The sequence below is a fragment of the Atractosteus spatula genome, chromosome 12 (genome assembly GCF_055471065.1).
Source record: "Atractosteus spatula isolate fAtrSpa1 chromosome 12, fAtrSpa1.hap1, whole genome shotgun sequence".
Taxonomy (NCBI): Eukaryota; Metazoa; Chordata; class Actinopteri; order Semionotiformes; family Lepisosteidae; genus Atractosteus; species Atractosteus spatula.
The window spans coordinates 40,296,588-40,313,597 of NC_142717.1; the positions used below are offsets into that span (position 1 = coordinate 40,296,588).

At 37.0% G+C, this 17,010-nt stretch overlaps 1 protein-coding gene across 2 annotated transcripts in view; it reads right to left on the reverse strand.

Moving 5' to 3' along the window:
• Positions 1-17,010, reverse strand: part of necab1 (N-terminal EF-hand calcium binding protein 1) — a 52,067-nt gene that overhangs the window by 18,544 nt on the left and 16,513 nt on the right. For both annotated transcript variants that reach the window (XM_088928903.1, XM_088928902.1), the window contains exons 5-6: positions 14,057-14,082; positions 13,448-13,545 (exon numbers count right to left, since the gene is read on the reverse strand). In XM_088928903.1, coding sequence (XP_088785029.1) covers positions 13,448-13,545; positions 14,057-14,082 — 124 coding nt within the window. The remainder of the gene's footprint in view (positions 1-13,447; positions 13,546-14,056; positions 14,083-17,010) is intronic.

Consider the following 17,010-nt stretch of genomic DNA (forward strand, 5'->3'; position numbering starts at 1 on the left):
TCAATTATAGCTCCAGTATTTCGCTGCACAGTACTGGGGCCTGTAATTAGATTTTGAAGTTCTCTGCAAGTTCTCATTAAGAGGTTAGAGATGGCTGTGAGACCAGAGCTACAGTAATTCATGGAGCCAAGGGTTCCAGTCACTAGAATTATGAATCATTCAGATGTAATTTAAGATTACCTCAATGACTCCATATCACTTACTGCTGCCTACATTATTAGTAGTCAAATGTGAAATTCAAGGTTGCTAGTATTGTCTTATCTTTTTGACTTCAACTGACATGATTGTTTATTAATCCTGTTCAAGAACAAAAATCAGGATAGGACTGACAGAGACAGGAGACATCATCTTAACTCTAACAAATAATGATAACTTCTAGGGTACTTATTCCTAACAGAAAGAACACATCCTAAATCTGGTCAATGTGATGGTCAATTAACAAATACTAGAAAAAATAAAACAAAGTGCAATCTTAGATGCACTCCAGCTGGGGTTGACAGGGTTAGGCTCAGCTGTCAATGGTATGTAATATGATATATTTTATAGAAGATTATGTATTACTATACTGTATATTTAGCATATATACTGTATATAGTGTGTGTTTACAGGAGGTTTTCTGTGGTACTGTACATTACATAGATGTGGTTCTAACAGTTTAAAACTGAGAATTTTTTATATTTGGATCAGGTTAGCTTGTAGTCTTCTCTGTTAAAGACAAAACAGTTCTGAAATAAAGACTACTTTCAGAAGACTTATCACTATCTTGGTTTATTAACAAAATTCATTCCATGAACTAAGTGTCTTTGTTAAGTTCTGCAAAATTATAATGTTTACACTATTATATTGTTTGAAATGAGTTGTTTAGAACTGCATCTGTCCAGCCTCTCTCTTCAGGTTATCTAGCTAGTGTTAGAATTTTAAATAATGACATCAGGGCCTGGAAAGCAACATGCAGTCAAGGATTGTCTTGTGAACCCTTTGTGTGGTACTAAAAGCTTTTATTGATCCTTGCTAGATGAAGCCAGAGCCAGAGCTCTTCCAGCTGACAATGGGACAATACACTTCTCTTTAAAGAAAGTCACAATCAACCTTTTTCCTTTTTTCCTTAAGTAAGTCTGACAGAAGGAGAAAGAGATAATGATTCTATGGGGAATTCAGGTAGTTTGTAGGGAGATTCACAAAATTCTTCATGTAGGAACAAGCCAACATTTTTTTGTCTCACTTAAATTGCCTGCCAGATACTGTATATGCATAAAGGTCAGGTAGTGTATATAATAATAACATCACTTTATCAACCCTTTACAATTTCTTGCATTAGGAATGATCTTTTCACATACCCCAGCTTGCTCTCCATGAGACACACAGACAGGGAGAGAGCCTGGGGTCAGAGTGCAGGGTCTGCCATTGAACAGCACCCCTGGAGCAGTTGGGGTTAAGGGCCTTGCTCAGGAGCCCAACAGAGCAGGATTCCTCTGCCAGCTGCGGGATTTGAACCGGCAACCTTCCAGCTACAGGTGCAGATCCTCAGCGCCTATACCAGTATAGGCACTATATGCTCTGCGGTGCATGTATATGCATATTCTTCAGTGTTCCTGTTTATCCCACTGAAGAAATGAGTAACATAGCTTTGGGCACAGCTGAATATTACCTCATTCCACCTTGAAATATATCAAAATAACTATTTAGTGATCTTTTAAAGTTATAATTTATTTCAACACATTTTTTATACAAAAATAAATTCTATTATAAAGTTCTAGACCACACAAGAACAGCACCATTTGGAGATACTATAGATATACACTCACACCAGATCCAGTTTTCCCAGAAGCCAATTAACCTACCAGTATGTCTTTGAACCGTGAGAACAAACCGGAGCACCTGCAGGAAACGCATGCAGACATGGGCAAGGCATTCAAACTCCACGCAGATAAAGGCCAGGGCGCCAGAAAAGCAAGGCAGCAATGCCAACCACAGTGTCGTCCCTTTATCGACACCATTGGACCAGCTGGTTTTTCTGTTTCGAAACTCTTTTTTTTAAGTTTGGCTTTGGAACACTATAAGAAGGTTCCAGAGCAGCACTTTGTAGAAGGAAGAAGGGTGAAATCAGTAATGTTGTGGATTTATCTGTATTCCTTTCCTGTAGAATGGGGTTGGGGAAGTTACTCTTAAGCCTATATATCTCAATACCTAATTCGAGCCTGCGTATTTGAAGATACAGTATGGACCCTCAACTATAACTGTCACAATAAGCCATTTAAATGGAAATTAGAATGCATTACAGAAATGCAGTATCATCTGACTGACCATGTTTCTGCAGACAACAAAGCTTCCTTTGCTTAACAAGCAAATACAGAATTTGACTGATATATACTGTATATACACATTTAAATTAATGTTTATATAGTAGCTTCTCAGCCAAGTATGTGGTCACTGGTACCAATAGCCATTCATTTTATAATCTCACAATGACCCAGCCATTATAGAAAACAGCTGCCAAGCTGCCTATTGCCAGACTAATTCTCAGAATGTTTTTTTTATGATGACATGCATTGTAAATTCACATTGTTTTTGTTTCACCAAACTGACAAAGCAGCCCCCTAGTCATTTCAGCAAGAGATTCAAAGGGAGTCTATGTTTTTCCCTGGTGTCATTTTAAGCTGACAGCTCCTGCAAGTCTGTTCTTAAGGAAGTGGCATGAGGTTTGTGTTCTAATTGCCTGAAGACCACTATAGGTCAAATGAAGACGCTGGCAGCCCACTCAGACTATGCAGCTCACAGCTTTGCATGATCTCTCTCACGTACATATACGGTACGTCCATGGCTCTTATGTAAAAGTCATAAATAGCTCTACCTATTTATAATGATATGACTCATTTCAGGGTCACAGACGATTTTGTCTCAGAAAAGATTTAACTCATTCCTAGATCTCAATAAAAGCACCACAGCTTCAGTAAATAAAAAACACTAGGTTGGGTTTCTTTCTTAATACAAATACATAACATCAATAAATAAAATAGTAAAGTGATGATGCTGCATGTATATTAAGAGGTGTCTTGTTCAAGATAATTACAAGATTAATTATAAGCACTTATAACAGGAGATTCTTGTACTGTATTTGTTAATGTAATTCTTGTGAATTTCATTTTTTTGTGAGTGGCATTGAGTTCTGAGATGACGATCACAATATTTCATTCCGTTCATGCTTATTTTAGGGTAATCTGCACCAGAAGAATTATTGAAGCATTTTTCACACACATCTGATGTCCATCAGATCTTATTATGCATCCACAGTAGTCCATGCTGCAATGTGCACTGGCGTGGCGCACAGTGCGTCATCAGCGCAGCAAAACCCAAGACTCTGTGCCCTGTTGTGTTTCTCAATGCTCGACATCTATTTTTAAATTTCAACACATGTGAAGTGGAGCATAAAAATGCATAAATTAGCTACTGTGATTTTCATTATACCACCCCAATATTGTGTCTCCATGTTATAAAAAATGCTAAGATGCTTGCAGGGGTGCTAACGAGTCCAAATGCCACTCATTTGCTCATTGGAATGATGTGGTAGGTGTGAAATCCAGAGATCCTTTCAGGGATAATATAAACCCCATCCACTTTCATCAATTCTTCAACAAAAGTAAAATTAACTAGAGGTCAGACTAATAGGTTAGGAGTTTAGTTTGGAACAAGAACATAAGACACAGGAGTTTTCCAGTCTGAGGGTTGAGAAACATGTCCCTGGAGAATTCTAGAATTAGAATCCCCAATATATACTGTATTTCAGGTTCTGAGATTATTTTGTTTCTTTAGCCTGTTATCATTTCTTATACTTATTTTCAGTTACTGTAGAAATTAATAAATTAACTTATCATCACTGACATTAAAATTCTTTTAATTCTACTTCTAGTCACATTGCCCGACCTTCATTTCTAAACAGAAACCACTGCAAGATTGCTTCCCCGGTGAATAATATTTAGGCTTTACCACTGCGTGTTCATGTTTGAAGCTTATCTGAATAACAACCAACAAGTGTTACAATACTTAATTAGACTCTTCAACCTGGTGTGCTTTAACTCTCACATCCAGGCTACATCTGCGTTCTGAAATCCCTTTCGACCCATTCATCCCCACCCATAGTCTGCTAAATCATACCTGCTTTTACGTGAAACTAATTTCTAGAACACTTGCTTTATTTGGAAGGTTTTTCTAAATAAAAGCTGTTGTTCTGACAGCCTCTGTCCAGCATTCAGATCTATAACTGAATATGTTTTATTCGAGAATCATTTATGCCGTACTTTACCAAATTAAGTACCACGTTATTTTTTAAAATTCTATAGAGGTTTTTGAGGGCCACCTCGTTTGTTGATGCCTCGTTCTGTCCAGCTGTATTTTAATTAATGTAATATGGAATTTGTCAAAGTAAAGATATGACCTAAATTGATCCATATATTAACTTTATACTACTAACTAGTCGCTTAGTCGCTTAAAACCCATCTTTCTTTTATAGTGTGCCTGGTTTATTTTATACAGTATTTTCTGTATTTTTATTTTGTTTACATCCCTTTCTGTATTTTGGGTGACATCCAAATATCTTTCTTGGATACAAAATACATAACGTATACAGTACACTAGTGAACTAAATAGTTTCTCAGCTGTTTGCTGTTTTATGTTTACATATTCAGTTTGTCAATATACATTGGGTTAAAATATGAATATTATAATTTGTTTAAATTTAAACTATTTGTCGGCCAATGGAGACAATCTAGACATAAACATATTGGATTTTACAATTCCACTCATGAGTATCCAGTATAAAATGACATCTGCTGTTCAAAAGGTTAACACCCCTTTTTGCAAAAGCAGATTTTAAATTAATAACAGAAGTACAGTTAGTTTGACAGTAATTAAACAAATACATTACACATATACAGTATAACATGAGTGAAATAATTTAAATTCAGTATTCACAAAAGGTCTTTGTTTGTACATCTGTAATTGAGACAACATAATGCTGTTGTCATGTTTTTGCAACATAACATATACAACAACAATGATTGCTTATAACTGAAGCACAGGACAGATAGGAATAGAATTCAGGAAAATGCAGTATGCCTTAAATGCGACCATAAAGTGTGGGAGCATAGCCTTTTCAATTAGAGCATGCATTGCTGTGAACACATCATTTTGGTCACACTGACATGCAGTGCATACTGTACCAGAGAAAGCACGATCAGCCCAGTTATACTTGCAGGTTCAGCTGCTCTATTTAATGGTGTGAGTCATCCTGCATTGGAGAATTTCTTGGCAAAACAAAAAAAAAGCTAATTTGGTCCTTTGCTCATGGCAATGCTTTGCACTTTTTTTTACTCATGAATGCTCTGCACAGCAATTAGCACATCTGGCACAACCTGAAACAAGATCTTTTATTCACATCTTTAGAGTCAAATGTTTTGACTCAGAGGTAGCAGCTTCTAAATTCTGTTTCATCTTTGAGTCCAAAAGAAAAAGTACCTTAAAATGAAAGCATTGCAGACAGCTTTGTCTTTGTTTCCAATTTCACAGATAATGTCATGATTTATTCACATCTAAGAAATACTGGCCACAATTTCCATTCTCTGCTTCCGATCAATTGACATTATACAGTATTTCTGTTTTCTATTAATATGTTATCAAATATAAATGCTTCTGTTACATATTTCTAAACACCAAAACTTTTAAAAGGCCTATTAATAATTAAATTAACTGACCAAGTACATAATTGGCAGTAGTCAAGAACAGTACATACTTATTGTCTCAAACCAAATATCTGCAGTTTGTGTATCACAAAATATTAAGATGTATTTCTTAGAAAGGAATTGGTTTCACATTACAAACTGCATAAACCATATGCTCCCAAGTCACTTGGAGATCATTATTTTATTGGTTTGTCAAATAGATTTTTAGTGTCTTACTGTATTTGACTTGCCTCAGTTAAAAACAAATCTACATATTTGTCTTTCCTCACATGCAAAAGCTGAAGTCCTGAAGTGCTGAAACTTACCCTTTACTCCTATATGCACACAATCAAGCTTTTTACCTTTCAGGGTGGTGCTGAACCAGCTGCTGTCATTTCATACCTGGTGTTGTCATGTTTCTACCTCTTGAAGCCCCATGGGTCTGGTCAGTATCTGACTTCTGTGGTTTGTACTTTTGGACAAGACACCAGGGGTTCACAACCACACAACCACTCAGCCATTTGTTTTGTGTGTCCAGACGGACACCCATTTCAATATTTCACTCTCACTTTACCCCTGGAGTGTGCAGTCTGCATGGCTTGGAGAAGAAGACCGTGCCTTCTGTAGACAGATAGAACATTTCTCAAAACTGTAACGATTGATACTGCTGTACATTTTTCTCAACAAACATCAAAGAGCATACATTCACGTAAAGGAAAATAACCTGCTGTCGATACATTAGAATGTATCTGGACCAGACTCATGAAAAAGATTCAAAAGACATGGTATTACAAAGCATACTTAGATCCAGGAAATTCAGATATCAACTATAAAATAGAAACGAAACAATAAGAAAGCCAGCAGCTAATAGTGAAATGCTAGACATGTCTAATGACTGCTTTCTTACTCAGTTCATTGAAGTAGCTTCTGAAGGTCATGCCTGTACCCAATCTTTTCAGATAATCAAGACAGAGGTGAGAGAACTACCACGGGAACTGTGGCCATAATATGAAGTGCTTTAAAATATAACTGAAAACTGTACAGTCAAATGAAGAAGAAATTGGATTGGACAGATATGGAACAATTTAGAATCAGTGTAGAACAGATGGCGGCTATAAGTAAATCAAAGTCAAGTGGCCTTATAGTTTCAGAAATTAATTAACAAAATTGCCAGTGAAAGAAAATTACAAAAAAGAATAGGATGCAGCTAAAGAAACCGTATAAAATGAATTGCTAGCACAGGTAAAAGGCCAAGAAAAGCACATTGTAGTGTAAAATAAGTGGTTTTTGCTGTATTACAGTAGCAAAAGAATAGTAAAGAATTAAGTCAATAAAAAGTAAAGTTTCAGAGGTGAAGGAAAACAAGTGGCTGATTTACACAGGGGTCACCTAGGAGGAATATAACAACATGTCTAAGGTTAAAGAAAGACAAATTTCTATATTATGGCACATTAGCAAAGTAGAGGCGGAAGAGTTGAGCGTGCTAAAAGCATTAAAATAAGAAAACAAGAGATGTCATGTATAGACCATCAATAAAACTCTTTCAGATGGCATTCAAAACAGAGGACAATACCCACTGACTGTAAAATTGCTAATACAGCATTCTTCCATAAAAGGGTAACTAAATGAACCAAGTACAGTAGGGCCTCAGCCCACACAGCAGGAATGTCCAGCAGGAAACACAGTCTGAATAGAAAAAAAGACTTGAGGCGTCTTATGAAATAAGAGTTTAGGTTTCTGCACCACATGGTGACCTCCCTAATTAATCCAATATGACTTCTATAAAAAATATTAAAGATGTTTTAAGTCACTGCAGACCCTTACCGATGTTTGGCTTTCTTCAGCTTGTACCTGTATGAAGCCAGCAACCACAACAACCAACCTTTATTATACTGATTGAAAAGTGACAGATCACTATTTCAGCAATGATATCTCAACCTCCGCTTTGAGCTCATGGTAAACACTTGTTAAGGGCAGTAGAGTTGACAAAAACAAGAGGTAACATGAGGTTTATGAGACAATACCCAATCATACAGTGGGAGCACCAGGCAGGAGTGGGGGCAGGAAAAGAGCAACTGATTCAAGTCACATCTTGGCAAACCCATTGCACCTTGTAAAAGAGAAAACACACCGTGTACAAAAATAAAGGCTGAACTACAGTAACTGTGTGTCAATGAAACAATGAAAAAATACATTGTCTTAATCAAGGTCTGGCTGTAATTATAGACACTTAAGTATAGCAAAGGATTCAGGGAAATAGCCTTCATGGAGTTAAAAAGGGTATAAAAGTTCTTATTTAATGCAGTTGTTAGGGTTCTTTGAATAAGCAACAGCAGTGATGGATACAAATAGCATTTATATGATGTATTTAAATTTTCAGAAGAACTTCAGTAAAGTTCCTCATAAAATATTATTTTTCAAATGGCAAGTGATCCTCGTTCAAGATGTCACAGGATGTCACAGGATTGAGAAATAGTTAATGGATAGACAACAGAGGGCACAGATCAGGTGTGAATGTTTAAATTGGAGTGATTTAATTACTGGAGTACCACATGGATCTGTGCTAGGACCACTGCTGTTCTTAATTTATATCAGATTCTGATATACAGTATTTAGCAAAAGAGTGACGTTTGCAGATGATGCTAAAGTTAGAGAATTACCCAAGACTGTGGAAGCATCAAATAAAACAAATGATTTAGACAACATCAGGTAAAAATATATGGGAAACACTGAGCTTAAAACCACTCTGATTACTTACACACTGATTGTTGGGAATGTTAGATGCTTTTCACATCATACTGTGATCTCCAACACATACTGTATACACATTATAAACATGAAAGCAAAACAGCAATGTGTAATGTTTTCCATTTGGCCTTCACTAATTTATACTGTACATTGGTCCTAATACTGAAGATACAATTATTTCAGATTAAGTTAGATGCAACGATTACTAGCAGTTAAGACGAATGGGATGAGACACAATTCATCTGACAATTAACCAGCCACTGAAAAGCCGACAGCGCAGCCTATGTGCATAATTTTAGAGTGTCAGTACGTTCAATAGAAAAGTGTTGGTTCAGAGAAGGTCTGAACGGAAAATTACTTGGAACAGCAAGACACCCCCCTATTATCAAGTTAAAACACACCATAACATCAGCTGAAAATCTGTGGTTCTTTCCCACAGCTGAGTGGTAACCTGCAGTTCCAGGTGGGGACTCCACAATTTCTAGAATTCATCAAGCAAAGACTGTTACAGTCTTAGTATACTGAGCAGATGAACATATCTCCTCCCCTTGTTCTCACCATAGGGTTTCACCATTGCTAAAGCAACTGATATGCAAAAATACTGTAAAGGCAATACATTGTCTTGTTTGTTTAAGTCTGCCCAGTTCCCAAATCCTGCTGGGAAGCACCAAAACAAAATAAATCTCCAATGAAAAATTGGTTCATCCGATTCATTTAGAATTATGGGTTAAAAGACTTATTGAGAATGCACAGCATCTTTGCGAAAGATACTATACCCATTGGCAGACAACAGCCTTATTAAATTACAACAAAAAACAAATCCAGTAAAATTTCTACAATGTTTATAACTTTACAATTACACTTCAGTATAATATTTATTTAACGATCTCAGTATAATATTTAACAATATGTATAAAAGGTCTCTTGAATTTCTTCAATACAATACAAGCATGTGTAATTTCTTTTTACTTAGGATATAACTATAAAAATGGATGCCTAACGTTTAAAACATCTTTTTTGCATACACAAAAATAAATACAGTATAAGTTGTTGTTTTTTTAAAACAATATACAATATATTTATACAAATTAAAGAAAACTTGCTCAAAATGTTAGTTGTGAAACAGACTCAAAGAAAATAATTATACAATTATACATACATACTGCATTAAGTAAACAGTCAAAATGAGTCAGTCCAAGAGCTACAGTACATGCTCTAAACACTCATAAAATCTGCTCTCTAGTGAAAATAACAGCAATGTTTCACAACTGATTGCTGTCTCTTTTTAGTACAGTTCTGAGCATGGAGAGATCTTCTCATGTTATCTTTAAGTCATTTGCCTGCTACACACTGCGATTACTAATCATCGTAATAACTCCCTCAGCTCTTCAAAACAAAAGAAGAAAAACAATGAAAATCATTTTGCAAACTAATTCTTGAATTTCAGTACAGAGGCAGTCAGCTAAAAGGTTTTATTATTCCTCACAATGGAAGTGTCATACAAACTGAAGTAACTTCTTCTTCAACCATGAATCCATCCCTTATCCATGACAACTTGATCCTGAAGAGGGTCAGAGTGATCTGGAGTCTAATCCAGCAGGCATGGGCACAAGCTGGGACAACTATGCAAAATACTAATTAACTTAGCTGGCGTGTTTTTGAGAGGTCTCCTCCCATAGTCCAAAGATATACTGGTGGGTTAATTGGCTCCTTGAAAAATTGCCCCCATACGAGAGTGTGCATCTGTGCGTCTACCCTGTTGGACTGGTGTCCCATCCAGAGTGTCCCTTGTCCTGCTCCCCTGTGATCCTGAATTGCAAGAACCAGTTCTTGGCTCCCAGGAAAACTTGCACTGGTGTCTGAGTTTGCCCTGTGACAGATTGGCATCCCAATGAATGAATGGATGGAAATCTTACTGTACTTTTAACACTTAATTACAACCAACATGGTATTAGCTCATGAACAGAGAAAACTACAAGGGGACCTGATGTTGTTTTTAAAATCCTCAAAGGCATTAACAACATAAGACACTTCTTTACCCAAGGAGTGTAGAACAAGCATATCAACTTAATAATAATTAGTCCACAAGTCAGCATAGTGATTTTTTTTTTCAGAATTAACAGCACAACAAGAACCACAGGGCACAAATGTATTCTATGGGGAAGTGGTTTTAAAGCTGAGCTCTTCTTTTCTGAAAACGTTTCTGAGAACAAAAAAACATTTTTCTCCACAAAGCATTGTGGGAGTCTGGAACAAGCTACTCAGCAATGTTGTTGAAGCCAGTTTCCTGGATTTTCTTTCTAATTGGATCAATTAGCTACTAACAATAAAACCAGCTAAATGGACCGAATGGCCTCTTATTGTTTGTAATATTTATTGGGCCCCGGGCTTCAACACTGTGAGGCAGTAATGCTAACCTCTGCGCCACCATACTACCCTTGCACTTCATTATTGAGAACCTGAATTCTCACTGTCTAAACAAATAATCTATCATTTTTTTGTTAAAGATTTTTTGTAAATTGTACGTAAAATATGAACTATTTTATCTTACAGATATTCACCGCTATGCATCTCTGAGAAAAATGCAACATTAATGGTTCATTCACCATCAGCTGATCCACCATACAGTAGGACAGGGTTGTCCAGTCCTGATCTTGGGGGACGATTTGTCTGTAAGCTGTCTACTATACAATAGGTCTCTTTCAAATCTCTTTCAAAAGCTGCACCTGAAAAGCTGAGAGATGAGGTGAAATTGGTCCAGTTAAGTAAAAATCACACTGGTTGAGGTTGTTGAGGGCTGAATTGGGAAAGAGACACACCCATCCCCTGTACAGGATTGGCAACCTTGGTGTAGTCCCTAATGCAACCTGATTTTAAAGCATATAAATCATTCTTATTTTTCACTTGCTTATTTAGCATTTCGCAAAGCTGAGTATTAGCTGAGTCTTCTAGAAAAATAAAATCTCAAAACCCATATAATGAAGATCATAAACGGTCAGTTTATGAATGCTGCATGGTACCAGTTTCACCACTGAACCTAATCTGTTCTGAGCACTCTTGCTTCTCCCTGAAGTTCAGCCTTGCTCTTTCAGCAAGAGATCTGATGTGACCGCCAGTGAATTTCACTACAGTATAGAAAGGCAATGTAAAAACATTTTTTATTCCAATAGAAAGTTTAGAAAAAAATAAATAAATTAGTATTATTATTATTCTCCCAGATTTGAAAAAGAATTCCCCACAATTTTGGTGCCTAAAAATAGACATTTTGCATTGCAAGGAATTAAAGAAGCTTCAGAGACTAACCCCCTGCAGCAAAATACATGTACACAGGCAGTGCTGGTGGGAATGATGCTGATAATTCTCTGCTTATGAATAAACTACTGCAAAGAACCTTTTTTCTTTTTCGGAACTCAGCATGAAACTGCATGATGCCTTAATTTGATTCAGGTAATTCTGTCTTGTTCAAAATTGCAGCTCACTGATATAAATACCAGATGTTTAACAAATTGTAAGTCATTGTGTAAGGACAATAAAAAGATTTTGAAAAGGGTTTTCATGTTCGTTTAAAAAAGACTGAATCGCAAAAAATGTGAAGGAATGGTTCTGAGGTTGTATCCAGAAACAATGCAATATATTTTCCATGTTTATTTTTACATAACCAGCAGCAGAAGTCTGTTTTGCAACCTTGTAAAGTGCTTGCAAATTGTTGGATGCCAACAACTGAAATTTTATAGTCAATGCTGAACAAACGTCCATCAGTTTCTAATTTTGATTTCAAATCCCAATCAGATATGATGGTGAAAATACCAACTACCAACACTACTGAATTACAAACAATAGAACTAGATCCCAACAATTTAAAACTCCATAGTTGTAACGAAAGCGTTACCCTATGCAGACGACACAATCCTGGGTAGAGTGGGGGGGTGCAGGAGTAAAAGCGTGCAGGAGTCGGGAATGAAAACAGGGTGCGTGTCCATGGTGCACTGGTGTTCGGGGGAGGTGTGGCCGAGGCAAACAATCCAGGAATAAGTCCAAGGGGGAATCCAAAAGGAGGCAAAAGTCCAAAGCCGGGCAGTCCATCCAAGACAAACGGGGTTAAAAACAGGAACCGGGTCGGGACCGGGTACGGGAACTAAAACCTTAACGGGACCAGGCGCTTCCAGGTCCCGGACTCGCCTGTTACAGAAACCAGGGCAGAGCCTGGAATAGAGTGAGCGCCTGGCTTTTAAGGAGAACTGAAAAGGGGGCTGGAACAGGGAGCAGGTGCAGTGGATGAGTAGAAAACAAGGAAGGGCTGGAGCGTCCTTAAGAGGAGGGGTTTACGAACGTGACAATAGTACTTTGTGGACATTCTGTGTGGTAAGTTTTGATTCAAATCAAATAATATAACACATGTACTGTACTGTACAGTACTGTGTACTGTATGTGTACTTGGATGTGTAAAGTTAAAAACACACCGTGTTTCTTAGAGGAGCATTTCTGAAGTAAACACAGACATTTCTCCAGGTTTTACTAATCTATAATGTATTATCCAAACAGCCGAAAAAATCAGAGCTGTGCACAAAATCTACCCCAGAAGGAGTTTTCCAAGGCAGTCTTGTTTTTCTGTGTCTTGAAACTATGACATTTCATCTTGTTCCGTCTAGTGCTACACAAGATCTGATGACAAACCTGCCATGTGACAAACCTTTGATCATATCAATTCCTCTAGCTTTATTTTTGTCACCTTTTTAGATTTGATTTACTTATCTTACGATTTATTTGTTATCATTATCTGAACATACAAGCCACAGTACTAGATCTCCACAGCAAGCTTAAGTAAATTAAAAAATTTGAAATAACTCCAGGTCATCAAAGCAAACGCATTTGTGACTGAATGTGTGAAATGAATGTTTACAACTTTAGATGGCTTTGAAGAAGCAATGCACTGCAACTTTTTAAATTTTTAAAATGTAGTACAATAAAGGCATTGGTAATCTTACTTTTTTGGTTTTATCCATTGCTTTGAGTATCGAGATGTTCAAATCTTCAAGAGCCCCAAGCACATTTTCATACTCTCCAAGGTGCTGAGAGAAATATTCTGAAAAAGGATGTAAAAATCTCAATACAACATTTCTTTAGTGGATTTTATTTCAAAGTTATATTATTAGTAATAATGGTTTATTAGGACTCCAAATATGCTGCTATTAGTATTAATGATTATATTATTTTAGTTGTAGCTTAATTTTATAAATAACAAATATTACTGAAACATTTATCACCTAAGAAATTCTTAGTAAACAAAAACTAAACTAAAAAGCAGGTATTAATAAGCTGTTTTCAGGTTAAGCAGGGTAAGAAACGTTCTATATTTTTTTAAAGACACAGACCTGCAGCATGATAAAAATAAACAATATCTGGTCCTTTATGTGGGACTGAAATGTTCATAATTATATTAGATGTGTAGCCAAATGTGTCCAAATTATAGTAATATATAATGTATAATATCATGATATATCATATCACTGCCATGCTCTGCCAACGTTAATGTGCCTGAAAAAGAACAGCAGCTGCTTTCCTTTACTGCAAAGAAGAAGAAAATCTGAACTCACCACACAGTTCGTCTGTGTCCAGGTTGCTAAAAAAATAAACAGACGTGTTAAGCACAAATAATGAAACTAAAAAATTGACTGTGTTTCTTAGAAAGGCGTTAAAGGCATTTCTGAAGAAAATCAGATTCTGAAATAGTGGTTTGGTAAACAAATCATGAACTATTACACATTTACAAACCATATCCAAAACAGATTCCTACACCCTTTGTATTTAATGTGTGGGCATCCCGTTACAAACAAGTAGTTCGCTATGGGATCTGATGGAGAATTGTTGAGAAATGCTTTTAATTTTTAGGTTTTGTATATTTCAATGGCTACGCTTAGGATCGGTGGTGATAAAAATACGACTGATCTCTGAAATGTCAGAGAACTCCACACTGGCCTTTAATCTCATCTCTGACAGTGTGATTTATGGTTCACACTCTTTCAAAGCCAGAATGCTGCCGTAGTCCTCCAGGCTGTGATTTTAGCTCAGCTCAGACCTGTTGTTTATGTCTAAGACACAGAGATGCAGGAAGCTTGGGGGGGTTTGCTCAGAATCAATATTCTCCTTCCCTTACATTTCTGTGCCCAGAAGAAGAGACCAATATTAACAGTTTGCCTTAGTCTTTGTGTAAAAGGGACAGCGATGTGCATAACTCCAAGGCATGTGTAACCACAGCCACTTTTCATTAAAAAACCTCACTGACCTGTCTCCTTGGATTTGACCAGAGAGAATTTAAAAAAGAATCCCGTGAATATTGCCGTTTAGCTTCAACATAAATCAATTCTGTGATGTCATTTCAGACATGTGCCCCACCATCTTTTAGTAAATATTATATGGCTGTTACAATCCTCCTTTAATAACACAAGATTGAGCTATTTGCATGATAAAAGAGTAACATCAACAACATAATAAGCTCCTCACTTGCTGTGTGTAATCCATGTGCATATTTTTTACACTGTTACAACAATAAAATTAACAACAACAACAACAATAATAATAATAATAATGATCAATTTTATATACCACCTTTAAAAGTAACTTTTCAAAGCATTTTACAGTATAAAAAACAATGATAGGAGACAAAAGAGTTAGTACAATAAAAACAAGGGTTTTGAGTGCAGTGGAAGATGCAGAGGTACAGATACTGACATCAATTAGGCAAAATCCTTTCTGAAGACAAAGGATTTGAGTCTGGATTTGAAAGCTCTCAGAGAAGGTGACTCTCTGATATCCTTGGGGACAGAATTCCAGAGCTTTGAGGCAGAGCAAGAGAAGGCCCTGTCACCCCTAGCATGTAAATGAGCTTGGGGGACAAACAGGAGACCAGACTCAGACAAATGAAGGTTGCGAGATGGCAGTAGGAAGATAATAAATCAGACAGGTACTGCGATGCCAAGCCATGCAGAGCCTTATGCATGAGGATTTTGAAGTCGACACGAAGCCAGGGCAAGGACTCCAGGTCAGGAGTAATGTGATCACAGGCAAGTGGCCTGCGCAGGATTCTGGCTGCCGAATTCAGGAAATACTGAAGTTACTGAGTTTAACTCTTCTTGCATTTGTGGCCCGAATAGCAATGCTTTTCCCAATGTGTTATCACAGAGTGAAAAACACAATGTACTTCTCTGGGCTAGTGTGACTGGAAGGACCTGTCCAGGTAATCGCATATCTACAGTAAGTTGTTGTTGTACTCTCCCCTTTGATCCTAACCCTCACTAAGTTATCTCTCAAGTCCGTATACTTTTTCTAGCCATGTGTATGGTTGTAGGATTGTGTTCTCCAACAATCTGACATGGTAACCATAGACTCCAGTTCCCTATTATAAACTACAATTCTTCTCTAGTCCTTTTTACAGAACCTCTACTTTTGTCACACCAGTTATATTGACGGTCTACAACTGGTCTGTGCTGCAGACAGTCTCTGTCTGGTCTCTCTCAGTTCTAGTAAGAGAAGTTATCTCTCTGCAGGTGTCACTGATTTCTCTCTACTCCCTGTGTGGAATGCTCCGGCTCACACAGCCATTAGCTGCAGTGATGATGTGCCGTTTGCACTGTGCTCTGATTTCATCACTCCGGCCTCATTTGCTTCATCACAAATGTGAAGCAGTAATAAAGGCCTTGAAGGTATTCCTAAACCGTTCAAAAAAGTCTAACGGTCCTTTATTAAGCACAAACATCACTAAGACAGACTCGTGCAAGAGAACAGAAACAACCCCATCAGGAGGGGTTTTACAGTTCATTTTGCACGATACATCTGTCAGTCATAACCAGCTGACACATCATCTTCTTCTCTGCCCTGTCGATTGTGACAGGGAGCCAACATCTTTATTTGGAAGCATGCAAACAAATTTCCAATTCTGCTTTTAAAATATTGGCACACCAAGCAAACGGGAGTGGATGCATGAACAACAGTAACACATTTTTCTTTGCAGAGCTCAATTTTTTAAATTCTGTCTCATGCAATGTACGTCATGTAATAAAATCATTTCATAATTTCTATAATACAAAATGCAAGCAAAAAACAAGTTAATGGACTATTTGGGTATTTATGGTGTGATGCCAGGATAGGTACAGTGCAAAATGATATCATTGAAAAATCCAGATTTTGCAAAACACTCCTAAATTAGCTTAATTTTAATAAAAAAAGCTTTTTCGACACACACACAACCACAGATATGATAATAAGGAGCACCATGAACATGGGATCTTTAAGTAGCTACATTCCGAAGGTGACATTATAGATCTTACCAGTAGAACAGCATGGAGATCCTTACAAACCCATTTAAAATCAAGCTATAAAGTGAGGACGTGTAATTACTCTGCCCTGCAAAAGCTTACACTTTTGAAACAAAGGTGTAAATGGTCTGGACTTGTCCAAGCACAAGGCAAAATTGAAACATCTCATATTCATCTGTTCTTCTTATTCTTCCAGACCTCTGTCTTCCGGGCATCCTTCTGCCACTAGGGTTATC